Source organism: Amphiprion ocellaris, chromosome 1 (assembly GCF_022539595.1).
Source record: "Amphiprion ocellaris isolate individual 3 ecotype Okinawa chromosome 1, ASM2253959v1, whole genome shotgun sequence".
In the NCBI taxonomy this organism is placed as follows: domain Eukaryota; kingdom Metazoa; phylum Chordata; class Actinopteri; family Pomacentridae; genus Amphiprion; species Amphiprion ocellaris.
In genome coordinates, this window is record NC_072766.1 from 9159764 (window position 1) to 9174887 (window position 15124).

General features: G+C 39.4%; 1 protein-coding gene across 4 annotated transcripts in view; it reads right to left on the bottom strand.

Annotated features, from left to right (window-relative positions):
• Positions 1-10: 10 nt before the first annotated feature.
• Positions 11-15124, bottom strand: part of ano5b (anoctamin 5b) — a 29832-nt gene continuing 14718 nt past the window's right edge. For 3 of the 4 annotated variants that reach the window (XM_023263189.3, XM_023263188.3, XM_055012418.1), the window contains 19 exons: positions 13999-14106; positions 11721-11789; positions 11227-11511; positions 10945-11064; positions 10488-10547; positions 10244-10359; positions 10005-10139; positions 8792-8897; positions 8498-8558; positions 7869-8020; positions 7680-7754; positions 7346-7571; positions 7066-7244; positions 6836-6933; positions 4995-5125; positions 3877-4082; positions 3508-3689; positions 2337-2442; positions 11-2235 (listed from right to left, as the gene is read on the bottom strand). In XM_023263189.3, coding sequence (XP_023118957.1) covers positions 2011-2235; positions 2337-2442; positions 3508-3689; positions 3877-4082; positions 4995-5125; positions 6836-6933; positions 7066-7244; positions 7346-7571; positions 7680-7754; positions 7869-8020; positions 8498-8558; positions 8792-8897; positions 10005-10139; positions 10244-10359; positions 10488-10547; positions 10945-11064; positions 11227-11511; positions 11721-11789; positions 13999-14106 — 2640 coding nt within the window. In that variant the 3' untranslated portion in view covers positions 11-2010. The remainder of the gene's footprint in view (positions 2236-2336; positions 2443-3507; positions 3690-3876; positions 4083-4994; positions 5126-6835; positions 6934-7065; positions 7245-7345; positions 7572-7679; positions 7755-7868; positions 8021-8497; positions 8559-8791; positions 8898-10004; positions 10140-10243; positions 10360-10487; positions 10548-10944; positions 11065-11226; positions 11512-11720; positions 11790-13998; positions 14107-15124) is intronic. The other variant, XM_023263191.3, reaches the window with a different exon arrangement.

Consider the following 15124-nt stretch of genomic DNA (forward strand, 5'->3'; position numbering starts at 1 on the left):
CAAACTCAAGTAGTTTTTTCTTTCTTTATTGTGAATATTAACAGCTTTACTAAGTTCCTGTCCAATAGGCTACAGTGAATTTAGAACGTAACTGGCAAAATATTCTCATAACATTGATTCATGCAGAAAACAGCTACGTTGCAAACGACATAGCAGCAGCAACAAATGATATGAAACAGGTTCGGAATTCAGATAGGAAACTTTGTCGATACAAATCCATACAAAAAACAAGTAAACACAGATGTTTAAGGCATTGGTTTGTTGGGAAATACGTCGTGCACCTTTGCGGGATCATGTCAGAACCCCCTGCACACATTTGCAACAAGTGATGCTCGACCAATGTTAGAAGATGTTCAGTCCTGAGATTAGAGCGAGTCAGGCTTCGCTTTTCACCGTCAAATGATGTCCTGCTGATAAAGACTGCATCACTCGCAAAGATGTTCCAATATAAGCACAGAAATATAAATGAATGTAAAGCATAAGCAGAAAAAGATGTAAAGTATCTGATGTTTGAATAACGAATTTTTTTCACGTCTGGTCCCTTCACAAAGTAATAACTTGCATGATCCAATGTCTGAACTAACACTGCTCAGTTGCAATTTATGAGGCGATGAAGAGTACAAATGTAACAAATCAGGGCGTACGAGTAAACCTATAAAGATCTTAAAACAAGGATTATGCAGTAACTCTAAACACTTCAGGCTACAGAGGAGAAACAAATCAATAAATTAATTGCACTAAAACCCATTTAAATATATATCAAAACTTTATATCTACAGCAACACTTGGTGACCATCTAGTTAGTATGAACTGGTTAGTAATAGTCATTTCTGTCCACTGAAACCGTCACTCACATGCACCAAAGAAGTTCTCCTTCCTGTTCTCTGTTTATCTCCGCAATATACAGAGACGCCAATAATGTGAAAACACAAATACACCGCAGGCTATTCAGTACATACACAAGGAGCAGTAAAGTAAAGCGTCATCCACTCAAACTTGATTGTATTAAACAAAAGATCTGTCCTGATCTGCCAACATTTTTCTTCATGTAGTCCTTTTTCTTTTTGGTAGAAATCTTATAATTGGTCCTGCAGAAGGTTGGCAACACATGAGACACGAGCCTGCAGCTACTGTCTCACTGTATTACTGAAACTCAGGCTGAAATGAACAACACCACTCTTCTGATTGTTACAGTATCGCTGCAGTATGACCGAGGTACTTGGTTTTCAAATGCACAGTTTTTTTAAAAAGAACTTTCCCCTAAATATAACACGCTCAAAAGCTGACAATCTAATAGTCCAGCTATAGATCAGTGGAAAGACAGTAAGTAGCTACCAATTTTTTAAAAAAAGGTTTAAAAAGGAACCATAGTGAAGCTGTCTAAGGAATAAGCTCTGCCTATTACTTTTTGTGTTTAGTCTCTTATATATTTAAACATATGTAAGTCTGAGTGTTTTCTACATTCATAGTTAAATATGAATTTCCAGCCATAGTTTTTTCCCCACAGCTTTCTTCCCTACATAACCCAGTCCTTCATCTTCTATTCTCACAGGATAAATAACATGCAGAAAATGAAGCTGATGACATCAAAATGAGCTCTTTAAAGGGTAAATACACCTCACATGTTCACGAACTTTAACTCTATCTGGAAATACAAGGGTTATTTCTTTCCAGACAAATGGGGAGTTTGAAGAGGTTAAATGGAAAACGTTACAAGTTGCCGTCGCATTCTTTCAGCTCTTTGTTTGTCTTTTATGGCACAGAGATGTTTCATCCACAAGGGAAGCAGGCTTTAAGCAAAACAAACAAAAGATTTTTGAATGCCTCTATACAGATCCTAATATAGGAGTACATCGTGGCAAGTGTTAACATCCAGTCAAAAACAAAGAAATAGCGTTTTTTTTTTAAATCTCAAAGACACAAGCCCTTGTGTGGGTGTTGTCACTGAAAAGAAAACTCCCAGTAATGTCCACTTCTGATTTGGTTAGTTGGAGTTGTGACACTGGGGGGCTACAGGCACTCAGACAACACTTCATGCTTGTCCGGCGTTAAGGTCATTTCTGACTGCGGCTCTGTGATGAAACTGGCGCTCAGCTGCAGTTTGAGCTGCTCCACCTCGTAGTTGTGCAGGTACTCTTGAATCAGGTAGCGTTCTCGTTTGATCCGAGCTTTCACATCTGAAGGGACGTCCGGGATCATCCAGGCCACGAAGAACTTCACCACAAACACCACATGCTGCAGGCAGGGAGGAGAGTTATCACATGGGAAATATTTAGTCTACACTGATTCTGAGGATAATTCTGAGAGTAAGTAGTGGGAAAAAGCTGTTGTCTTACTTCCATGATAATAATAAAGGCCATTTTGGCTGCCAGGATGTGCCAGAACTGCATGGTGTGAGTGTACTCCCTCTGGTGGCCCGGAGGATAACGGTAGTCTCGGTATCTGTACAAAATAACAAGCAGGAGAGCATTGTACAGTCATCCATGCATCTATTATCTATACACAGCTTAATCCTTATTATGGTTGTGGGGGCTGGAGTCCATCCCAGCTGAGTCTGAGCGATGGCTGAGGACACCCTGGACAGGTCACCAGTCTATAACAGGCCTCCACATAGAGACCAACAAGCACACATTCACACCTACGGGCAATTTAGAATTATCAATTAACCTCAGCATGTTTTAGGACTGTGGGAGGGATGCACAGGGAGAGCATGCAAACTTGCAAACATGCAGGGACGCAAACTGGGGATCTTCTAGCTGCAAGGCAACGGTGCTAACCACCGAGCCACTGTGTAGCCCATTGTCCGATCTAAAATAAAATGTGTGGGTTAGAGTCAGAGTTACCAGTGCACATCAGTAAACCTATCAAATAGCTCCAATAACACATATAAACATTTGAAATTCAAAAATTTTAATGTATTTATTCAGATGTTGCACCTTTCTGGCCAACAGTGTCTAACAAACTGATAAACAAAACCTTTAGAAAATGCCTCAAGCATACAGCTGTCCTTTTTAACCACTGACATAGTATAATCGTATCAAATATATATAATAAAAATGTGAGCAAACATTTGCCTGTTTGAACACTAGTGCACATTTAGAGTCATGTTTTAGGCCAGTTTTCAACTTTTAACCTTAATTTAGCTCGTTTTTATTTTTGGGTTTTCATAAGCCCTGTCTTTGATTGTTTGTCAGTTCACAGTGCGTTTAATAAAGCTTGTTACAGAAAAATGCCACCTGCTGCAGCTGGAAGCAGGAATCAAAACAACAGTGTTGCAGGCTATAAAATCAAAGCAATGAGTTGAAACATATTAAAACATGAGGAACTACAGAGTCTGGAAAAATTCTGTGGGTTTGCCACTACAAGTGACTCCTGCCACATCAAATACAGTATTGTCTTTTGACCTTTTGTTTATAGACCAGTATTGACTAGTGCAGCTGTAAAGTTGCTAAAACTGTAAAAACAACTTGGATATAGATGCCAATCATGCTCTCTAAGCTCTAATACCTGCAGGTGCTGGTGGCGTTATCAAACCAGTTGTCCTCTGGCATGTTGCGCTCTGGAATCTGTGAGATGTCGTATATCGACAGGCTGTTGTTGACGTAGCCCCTCATGCTGGACTCTTTACTGTAGGCGTACAGGTACACCATGCGGGGGATCATGTCTGAGGTGAATGCCATGATGAAAGCCTGGAAAAAAGGAAGCAAAAAATGTTGTCAGTCAAATGTTGCTGCTGAAGTAAAATGCCGCTAAAACTATGAAAAACAGCGCTACAATGAATAATTTATCGTACACGGAAATGCAGAAAGGACTGTAGAGTAAAGGTGCTCAGTCAGTGTGAGTGTTTTTTTACATTACTGAGAGGGAAAAACTCACATTGGTAACAACAGACAAAATGGCCACAGCGTTGAGGATCTCCTGCCACGCTCCGATGTTTCGGGCCTTGGAAGCCATTGGCCGCTTGAACTGGGTGGTGAACTTCCAGGCGTCCACTCTGATTTCCAGGATGTTGTTGAACAGGGCCAGGAGGGGAGCCAAGGGGAAGGAGGCCACAAACAGAGTGATGAAGCCAAACTGGACCACTGAAATGACAGCAAGGACAGCCACAGTCAGAGAATGATGGAAAAGAAAGACAAATACAAGACAAAGCACTAGTTGTTAGTAGGCATTTCCTGATAAGTCTTTAGAGATGTGTCACTTACAGTTGTGAGCAGAAGTTTACATACACTTGTAAAGATCATATATATCATGGCCGTCTTGAGTTTCCAATGACTTTTATAACTCTGAATTTATTGTGATGGAATCATTGATGCACATTTGTCTTTTGTGCATTTTGTGCATCATGTATTTTGGTTCTTTCATAGATTTATTATAGATCTTCTGTAAAAATCACCTGCTGGGTCAAAAATATACACACAGCTACACGAATTATCACTTTTGGTGATATAGAAAGCTGTGTTTAGCAAATTTTCTTAATTGCATGAAATCATGGCCTTACTGTTGTTCATTTTGTCATTTTTCCAGAAGACCTATAATACATCTATGAAAGAACCAAAATGCAGAATTTTTTTTTGTGACAATGACACGTGTTTCAGTCATGATATACATGGTATGTATAAGCATATGTAAGTTTTTATTCAAGACTGTATAATTCATTATTTCATATAAAACATATCAGGATCAGGCTGCATGGTGGCTTGGTGGTTAGCATCCTCGCCTTGCAGCTCGAGGTTTGCATCCCAGCCTTCCTGGGATCTTTCTGCAAGGAGTCTGCATGTTCATTCTGTGCATGTGTGGGTTTTCTCCAGGTTCTCCAGCTTCCTCTCCTCTCACAGTCCAAAAACATGTTGAGGTTAATTGGTATCTCTAAACTGTCTAAATTGTGTGAATGTGAGTGTGATTGTATATGCAGCACCACCTGCGGCACTAGTTAGGATTGAGCTGTGTGTAGCTAAAGGATGGATGGACATATCCAGATCAGTCAAGCTTCTCACCCATCTCCAGGTATTCATAGAACAAGCCCAGCTGGCTGAAGTTCTGCAGAACGTGATCCTGCTCCCAGCGGCTGTAATGGTTCTCAGGATTGTGACGTCCTCGTCTGCCACTCCACCAGTTCCGTATCAACCTATCAACAATTGCATGGAAAACAATTGTCTGTTGAACTGGCAGTTATTTTTTAAAAAATGGGGGTAAATTCAGACTTCTCTTTGCACGAAGGGAGTCATGATGGTGAAATGATTAGATGGCAACTAAATTTATTCTCTGTCATGTTTGGCCAAATCCAACAAATAGGCATTCATTATTATGTGAACTAAAGTTTAGGAAATCATCTCAGCACTTCCGATTCTTTTATTAAAAGTTTCAAAAAGTTTCACTGTTTGTTTTATATGCATCTGGCTAAATGACTTTCCTTCAGACTTTACTACACCGCTTATTTACACACATCAGAAGATTTAAACTTGATGTAAAAGGTGTGATTTGGGGCTTTTTACAAACACTGTCTTCTGTGAAGTCATTGCCATCTATGCACCAAACACTCAGGACATAGCTAACAATGGATTCTGAATTTAACCTTTAAAGTTTTTTCTTGGCCGTTTTATCTAAACGGATATTTTCTCCAGACCAGGGCAGAGTGTGGCAGAAAGAAAGAAAATGCACTGTATGGTCCTTTTTTCCCACCTGTGCAGGAAGTGACACACCTGGTAGCTAAAAAAAGCTAACAGAGGCAGCAGGAGGAGAGTGAGGAGTGAGTTAATAAAACAGGAGATCTTTGGAAGACTAATCCTGTTTGTGGTCATCTTTGCTTTACAGTTGTGACGCATAAAAGGAAAATGGAGTGACTTTGGATCCAAACATTTGAGGATGTTTCCTGAGGAATAAGGAACTGCTGACTATGAGCTGATCCCAGCAGCAGGGTTGGATATAACTGTTCAGCTCGCTCTTTGACCTGCAGCGGTGGACGTCTGCGTCTTTGTTGGACCCTTGTTAAGGTAGGTCTTCTTTGTTTTGCAAATCTCCAGGCTTGTCCCCTTCTATTGTCTTAATTTAGTGTCTTCTATCCCTCCTGCTCTCCTCTTCTACCCTGTTTTGCCCCTCACAAACACAGCCATACTTCTCAGAACTGATCTAAACTGGAATGAAATCCTTCTAAAGGCCTAACAGACTGATCACCTCCCCTAAACACATTTCTTTATACAAACACCATCTCAGTTGTCATTTCTGGAATCTTAATCATCTGAAGGCTTTGTCTTACGTAGTTAATTCAGGAGCATTCAATTTCTCTTTTCAGGATGCAGAATGTGGCTTTCTGTTGATATTTGGTCTCTGATTTTGTATTTGGTTTCTGCTGATTTAATGTGGGTAAAATGCTTTTGTGTTTGATTGTTATTTGGGTAATATATCACCAGACTTAAACAAAGAAACTGAATTAATAGTGTGTTTTCCTTTTAACTTGTGTGTTTTGATAGCGAGGATGGTCTACCGCTCTAATTTGCTTATGAAAGTATTATTTTAAAGTGATAGGTGGCAGATCATGTGTATTTCCCTGTCTAGTATCCCAACTCTATGTTGAATATCAGTGATATCTCTACACTACATTAATAATGATCATGAAACAAGTCAATGACTTGGTAAATCTGTATCGACCCTCATGTGGGTAATTTTGTTTTTAAATTTGTGGTGGATATCTGCATATAATGACAAACTACATAAAAATCTACAGTTTTTGGAAGCTTCAGGATATTTTATGACATGAAACAGATGCACAAAAGTATTATCTCTTTGCAGTTTACTGCTTTCTCTACACTGACGAATGAGTTGACAGTCAAGGACTCACGGCAGCAGGGCTTCCTGAATGTTCCCACATAGCTGCTTCCCCGTCATGACGATCACCAGCTGCGTGGTCAGCTCTATCAGACAGCCTCCAGGGTCACACTAGGACAGAAAAAGGCTTTTTAAATTTTACATAACATACTTTTACTTCATTACTTCCTGCACCAGAAATCTCAAGTTCAGAGCACAAAGAAACTTGTATTTTCTTTTGAATGAAGAGCCACAAAAACTCACCTCCTCATTTCTCAGATTGCTCCAATTGCCAAACATGTATGAGTAGTCGCCAGGGTAACCTACAAATTTACCCTTGAAGAAGGCCACGTAGAAGCATGATGAGTAGTAGTTGACAAACTGGAACAGAAACATCTTCATGGTCAGCCTGTTCTCATATTCCAGGTGGGTTTTGGGGATTTCTGCAAGAAGCAAACAGTTACAGTCAACACTAGATAGTAGATAAGTGTAAAAAATGACCTCTTTTCTCTCATTCTTTGTATTTCTGATGAAATCTCCTCACCCAAATCGGTGATCCAGATGGCCACCCGCTCATAAAAAAAGTTCAGGATCATGATGATGACAAAGTTGATGCAGGAAGCAGTGACAGAAGTCGCTAACTGTGGAGTGATGAATCTGCCCACCAGCTGGATCTTCCTCATAGGGTCTTTGATGATACTTGCAAAGGCTGCATAAACAGCCAGCCTGTATGCTATGACCCCAATAATACAGGCCACGATGAGAGAAATCTGTGGAGAGTACATGCATAAAGTCAATGGCAATATGTGACGAGGCACTGAATTACCTGCTTTGCACCATATAAATTGTGCACACAAATAAGGTGAATATCCAGCTACCCAGAATATGACAGTTGCTGCAGAGAGGCAGAAGCGAGCGCACTTGCTGGTGACGGGGAGGTATGGCTCCATTTCCTAGGAAATAAATTCTTATTACTTTATTGTCTTGAAACTTGTCTATTTGCAAGCTAGAGAGTGCATGATGAATGTTATGTTTACTGTCTTGTTTGAAAGAAGGCTCTAAAGCACCTTTGTGATCTTGTTGAGTCTCCTGTTGGTGCATCGGATCTCAAATTCTGGCCGTATTTGAAGCTGTTGCTGCTCCTCCTCAAAGTCCACCAAGTCCCACTCGTACTCGAGCCGGGCCTGACGCCGCTTCCAGAACTCCAGAAACAGAGTTACTGGAAAAATAGTTAGAGAAAAAAGACTATTTATAACACCTATGCCTGACAATCACATCTACCAAATAGATTTTGCTGTATAAGAACTTGGCTTTATGATGTTAGTGTGTTTGTGTCCATTAATTTTTTCAGATCTTAATCAAGCCGTAGCTCCAACTTCAAACCCAACATTCCTGTGTTGGCTTTTTGAAGTGTAATGTGTTTCAGCTGTGCCGTGACTCTCATGACTTCTTGGCTAACCACTGAGCTAGACACCGGTTTTCAGGCCCTCAGCGTGCTGGCAAACTATCCTGCCGCTTGTACATAACAACATAATTGTGCTGGCAAGTTGTTCTGGTTTGGAGCAGAGTTTGGGTCAAGGTCGGTGCTTCGGTGTGAAAAGGCTTTAACTGTGAAAATCTGTCCGACAGGAGGGGGCTTTCATTGGATCTTTGACACAAGTTAAACACAGTAAAAGCAGCACAGACTGACACTTACCCCAAATCCCCATAAATATGGCAAAGAATACCGTTCCCTCATTATCAAACAGATGGGATTGCTGGAAGAGAGAATATGGAGAAGAATAAGTACCTTAGAGAGGAAGAGGAAGTGGCATGCTGGGCATAAACAGGGCGACATACTGGTTACTCAGCAGGATACTATTTATTTCATGTATCTGGTATCATAAATGTGCTCTAGCCAAAAAATATTCAGTCATCATAAGACATAAACAGAACCATTTTCTAAGAGTTTTAAATTTGACTTTGCTAATATATCAAGTGAAATTATTACCCAGGATGAGAGACAAGTGGAGTTGAGCTTCCAGAAAGGGCACTTTTTATCACAAAGAGGACACATCACAATTCTTCCCCCGATTTTAGGATGACATATTTCTTGGCTAAAACAAACAAACAAAAAGAATAGAAATACATGAATATACATACAATCAAATGTATACATAGGCATGTAAATTAAAAATGTTTTTTAAAATAAAATTGTATCCATCTGGAATGAAGTTCTCAATCAACAGGCATTCTTCAAGTCTCTGAATGTCCATATTAGACTTTTAAGCATAATAGAAATGCATCCTTTATTCAGTTCATGGTTTGTGGTGGGAAAAGGGGAAGACTGCTAAATACCCCCTGAAAATGTACATTAAATGGACAAAAACACATGATCAGACCATTTTTAATTTGGTGCCATTTGTATAGCTTCTGTCCCTTATTCCAGTTTCCTGTTTCAACACAACAACCCTGATATTAACTATATCGAGCACCTTTGAGGTGTAATTGAACTTTCATGACCATGAGCCAGATCTTACCACCCAGCAGTTGGAATGTATCTTACTTCACCAGTGCCCTTGTACCCAAATGGGGGGAAATATCTGCAGCTTAAAATCTTGTATACTGTAAGGCCTTTCCCGAAGTATGGAGGCTCTTAGAACAGAGTATGAATGCTAGCTTTGGAATCAAATCACATCATGATGCTGCCACCACCATGTGTCACTCATACACTTCAGTTTATTGGCCACACTTATTTAAAATAATGCGGTTCAATACAACAGTCCTGCAATAAATCCAACATTTATGGATGCTCTAATGTTGAGATTTAAATGAAATTGCTTTTAAAAGCTGCTGATTAAACTTTATGATGACTTTGGAAGCTGCAGTTGTTGGTGCTTGATAAACTGTATTACCTTATACAGATGTTTTTTTCTCTTATTTATCCTACTTTCACTGACATAAATGGGATGGACAACAAAATACATACTCAATAGCACCACCAACTACATCTTCTATAGTGATCATAAAGTTTAATCAGCAGTTTTCCACGTAAACTGAACATGAAGTAAGGACTTATTGCAGGATTGCTGTATTAAACTGCAGTTTGTTTGTTTTTTAGCTCTGTGCAACTAACAAACTAACAGTTGACTGTAGATATAATGTTTTGGTGTCCGCATAGTTTCAACAGGATGAGCTCCATGAAGCCGTCTGCTGGTACCAACCTTGATATGTTGTCATCATAACTGAGCACTCCGTAGGTGAAACATATAAGGCCCATGACGGCTGCAAAGAACAGCATCTCTGTGTAGAAGCCCAGCCAGGCAAAATAGATCCCAATCTTCTCCCCATAGTACTTCCTGCAAAAAATGAGCCACTTCAATGTCACGACACACTCAGAAAATTTGAAATTTAATGTCAGAATCGTGATAAATGTAAAGTCCTGAGTGTGCTGTTTGTTCACCTGATGAGGTTCAGAGGCTGCTCTTTGTAAAAGCAGAGGAATCTGGCCCAGTGTTCGTACAAGTTGTAGCGTTCACTCTCACACTCAGCGTTTCTTGCCTTTTTCCAGTACCGACACTGAAAGCGAAAGGGCCGACGTCATACAAGCTGCTTAGCAAAACATCTTTGGAAATTATAAACAAAAAAAAATCTGTGAATAGGTGTGTTTCATAAAGTGTCAAAATGTTCCATTAACCCTGTCTTACTGTGAACATTTTTAGAATAGTTTCACCACATTTTCCTCCAAGTGGAAACAGTTTATGGCTCTGGAACAGGCACATGCACAAAGAAAAAATGATAGAAATAGAACTGAAGTGAGTTTTGGAGTCTTGAATTCAACAATGAACCACTTTTTAAAATAAAGGTCACAGTAGCAACAACACTATGTACATATTTTACAGAATTGCTCCTGTTTAATCTGCCATGTGTTAAAATACAGCATAAGCAGCATTTTAATATTGTGTGTCCTCCAAGAAGTATAAATTCTTAGTACTTAATATGGAACTGGGTGACTTGAACTCTGTGCATCACATCATAAATCTTGCATATTGAATCTTAATCTTCAAGGAAGCGTAGATAAAAGTAGCAGCTGAATAAAGGAAAAATTCTCATAGAGTTGAGTTCCAGTATCTAAAAGCTGTTGTTTACTTGAATGTGTCTTACATCATGAAGTGGGAAGGCTGCTGTGTAGGTGCCATTGCTGAGTAATCGCTTGATGCCCGTCTTGCCTCTGTCTTTTCGACCCTCTTTGTAGTACGGACAGCGAGCCAGGATGTAGAACACCTAACCAAAAGAAAGGATTTTACCAAAAGATTACACAATGCTAAAATAAACAATCACCTCTACAAAGTCTTCTATTGTACCACATGCATCTCCATTCATTAGTAGCAAATCTTTAAGAGATATTGTCACTATACCAAAACCATTTGTCTCTCAAATACTTACAATTCTGTTTCTTGTGGATGGCGGGAAGAAGGTGTCTTTGTCACTGATAAGGAAGAAGTCAGTCTTTGTCTTGTCGAATGGGTAAGTGAAGTAGTCCGGCTGTGGATGCATGACATGATCCGGCAGTCGGAAAGGATGCGAGAGCCACTCCAGCGGGACATCCTGACCATGAGGAATATCGCTCTCCTTGAAGGGAACTTTAATCTTTAAGACATCAGCGTAGGTGGCCAGCACATCCCACGGAGCATGGATCTTCAAGAAGTACGTCTTCTGGTCTTTGGAGTCCTGATAGAAGAATGAACAGAAGTGAACAAATATACTTTAAACTCTATTGTTACCCATTTGAGAGGATTCTTTTATTTCCTTCAGGTACTTGGTGGCAGTTTGATGTCTGTGAGGAGGAACCATCCCTTTAAGACATTTTTCTGTCACTTGTTGTGCCTCAGCAAACTGGCCACTAGGTGGAGCAGGTTCTCCGTGGATGCGTTTCTTACTGATTTGTCCTCCGTCTCCAGCTCCAGTCCTGCTTTCTCAAGGTTGGCCTCAAACTCTCTCCTCCTTTCCTGTGGATAAACACACAAACCACAAACACTGAAGTCACACAAACTCACACAATCTCACCTTGTATTCTCCTTTACTTATTAATCTTGGAGAAATTTAACAAAATCCTCATCCGATAAGTTTTGCAGTTCATTCCATCTGACGATTCGTTTGTCAAGTTTACAGCTTAAACTCTTGTAAATGGATTTTCTTCAAGTGTGCTCTGGAAACTGGCCAGAGGCATGAAGGGGGTGTAAAAGTGGGCGGGATTCTGACAAAAATACTTTGAAAAGTGCCAATTTGGATTCAGGACACAGTTAAAACTTCTAACTACAGACACAAGGAGAAGGAAAACCTCAGCATCAGTCAAATACGACAGGGGCATCAGGGGGCACGTTTATATTTTAGTATTTAACCTGCAAATTTTTACCAAAAACTGGCACTGAAGTGACCCTGGATAACAGATATAGAGAGAACAGGCCACATTGTAAGGCAAGGTTAATAAAAACCTTCTACTTTCCTCACGCAAAGTGGCATTTGAATGTACTTTCAATCCATAAAAGTCTAACTACTAATTAAAATAAAACAATGCATACACAGACACAAACTGCAGTAAAATTGCTGAGTAAAGAAATAACTAAGAATCTAAAAGACTACAGCTGTTGGATGGTCATGTTGGATGTTAGTGCAGGACAGAAACCCTGACAGACTTGGGTCCAATTTCAGGTGCAATCATGACAAAGTGCACATCACCTGATCTCCAGTGAACCAGCTGGAGAATAACTAATTTATGAACTTCTGCCTAAACTTCTGTTTGAAATATTTTTCTGAGGAAAACTTGGGATGTATAATGCCAAGAAATGGCTTGGTAATAGCCAAAGATGTGAACATTGATTGACGGATTCGTAATATGTTTTAACTTGTATTATACACTGTTTTTCTTATTGTTGTCGTTTTATTTTAGGATGCCAATTAATAACAGGTGGAGGGACTACTGATGGAAAGTGGCTTTTCTGCTAACTCGGGTGCATTTACATTTGTTAAAACGTTGATTAATGCACATTGTCCCTTTCTTAAAAATAAAGCTTAAAGGGAGAAGAAGGAATAAAATGAAAACAGCATTGATACATCCTCATCTTTAACTTTATATTGATATACAACCAGTAGGAAACCTCTTGGTTAAATAAATGTTTGATATAAATCAAAGTTTGATATGCTGTGAGTAATTTGGAAATTAACTGTGAATATAACATAGATCATTTCAATATAATGCAATGTTCTGCTTAACTGCTAAACATTGTGACAGACCAAGCACACACCCCCACAGCAGAAACAATTCCTGACAGCAGCAGCCTCTCCCAGTAGGACAATGTGACCTGATATACTGTAAAAACTATTCCAAAGGACCCACTACTAACTCCCCAGGGTCCCATGTCCCTGCCTTGACCGGTCACAGCAGCTTTGGCACCATAAAGGGGAGCTACACAATATTAGACAAGTGGTTTTATTATTATGAGTCACCAGTGTCTGACTCTTAAGCTGCTAAGTGCTTCACGAGCTTCACTATCTAGTGTCTGTGTCCAAAATGACTCTCTTTTTGCAATATAGGCCACTATAGTTATTATCCATTGGTTTATGTGAATGTCTAGGATCCATTTAATAGTGCCCTAAACAAAAAGTAGTGTCCATGTGTACTACTTTCTGCTAACAACCTCCTGACACAGCAGCTGGGTGACTCTACAGTTGTGAGCAGTGATGCAAAATGATGATTAATGTCTGAAATCTCAGTTTATTCCTGACTAAGCTATTGACAGACAGGATACCAGCATGGCTGAACTGTATGAAACGACTTCTTCCTTCAGTCCTCCCCTACATCTGACCAATAATCACATGATTTATACTTATACTATATATACACACTACAGTTGGTCATGTGACATAAGTGACACATAAATCTGCATCCTTGTTAAGTCTACAGACAGCAGATCTCATTTTTCCTGCTATCACCCAACACAGAATATACTTAAAAATCTGATCATTTCAGTAATTGTGCCAGATGACGTATGTTATGTCAACAGAAAATCTGCTGAATTTCGCTTCCTCTTTGCAGCACCACACATTCCTGTTCTGGTATTAAATTGCATAACATTGTCAGCTGCACCACAGTCAGACAGTGGTGACACTATAAAATGCTGAGTAGTCGAGTAATGACAGTTTTTCTGTTAAACGTACCTGCTTCTTTTCTCCATCTTTGTCATCGACGTAAGACAGAACAAAGTCTATTCTGCGTACGCCGTCCCTGAAGAACACGGTGTCTTTGTTGGAATGTAGCTTGTCTGTCTTGAGAAGAAACGATCACAAAGTGCTTTTAGTTTTCTCACAGAGTGGGAAGTAGAAGCAGACTGACATGCAGCACAACAGACAATGACAGAGAAACGAGTAAACTGAGAGAACATTGATGACAGACATAAAAAACAGACTTATACTAGTAGATATAAAGTATTACATATATGGAAGATTGCAGTAGAATAATACATCTAATTTATTGTAGACTACTGACTACAGGGGCATCAACCTTCAGAACCCCAAAAGTTTTCTTAGCATTTTTTACTGTTGTCACATTTTTACAGACTGTAGGGTCATTTTTCACTGCAGTAAAAAGTCCTGCACCTCTGGAAATGGCACAACCATGACTGGAAGTACAAAATAACTCAGAACTATCTTCTGTGCTGCGTGACACAGTTATAATGGCATTGATCAGAAAAAAAAAAAAGAAAATGAAATTTGAATTTTTTTGGATTATTTTCCAAAAATTAAAAAAAAAAAACCTGGAATCAACACATACAACCATTCTAGTAAATGTACACACTTGTCTCCCCCCTATTCTGTGTAAAGACAGACTATAGTTTGGCCAAATTTAGCCGAAAACTTAATTTTGTCACACGACAGTTGGTTTCAACTGAGTCAGTCTTCAAGGTTGCACTGGGAAGTGCAGATTTTTTTGTTTTTTAAAGAATCTGGTTAGAACAAACAGCGTCCTTTGCCAATTTTTAAAATGAGACATGTAGAATAAAGAGATTTAGATGAGAAATCTTGATTTCCATCTTAGATTTAGTTAATTTTTCTGTTAGAACAGCGATGAGTAATTCAAGGACCACTGGAATGTTTTAAATTCTAATGATTATTTCGGGTGTATTTTTCTGATTTTTTAAATAACAGACACACCGTTCAAACATGCTGGCAGGTTTTTTGGGGTTCAAAGGGTAAACTCAGCGTTCCCTTGTCGGGACAGCACTGCAAAGTATTTCAAGCAACTTTTTTTATATTAGTCATGTTTAGAGGGCGACCATGATGACTG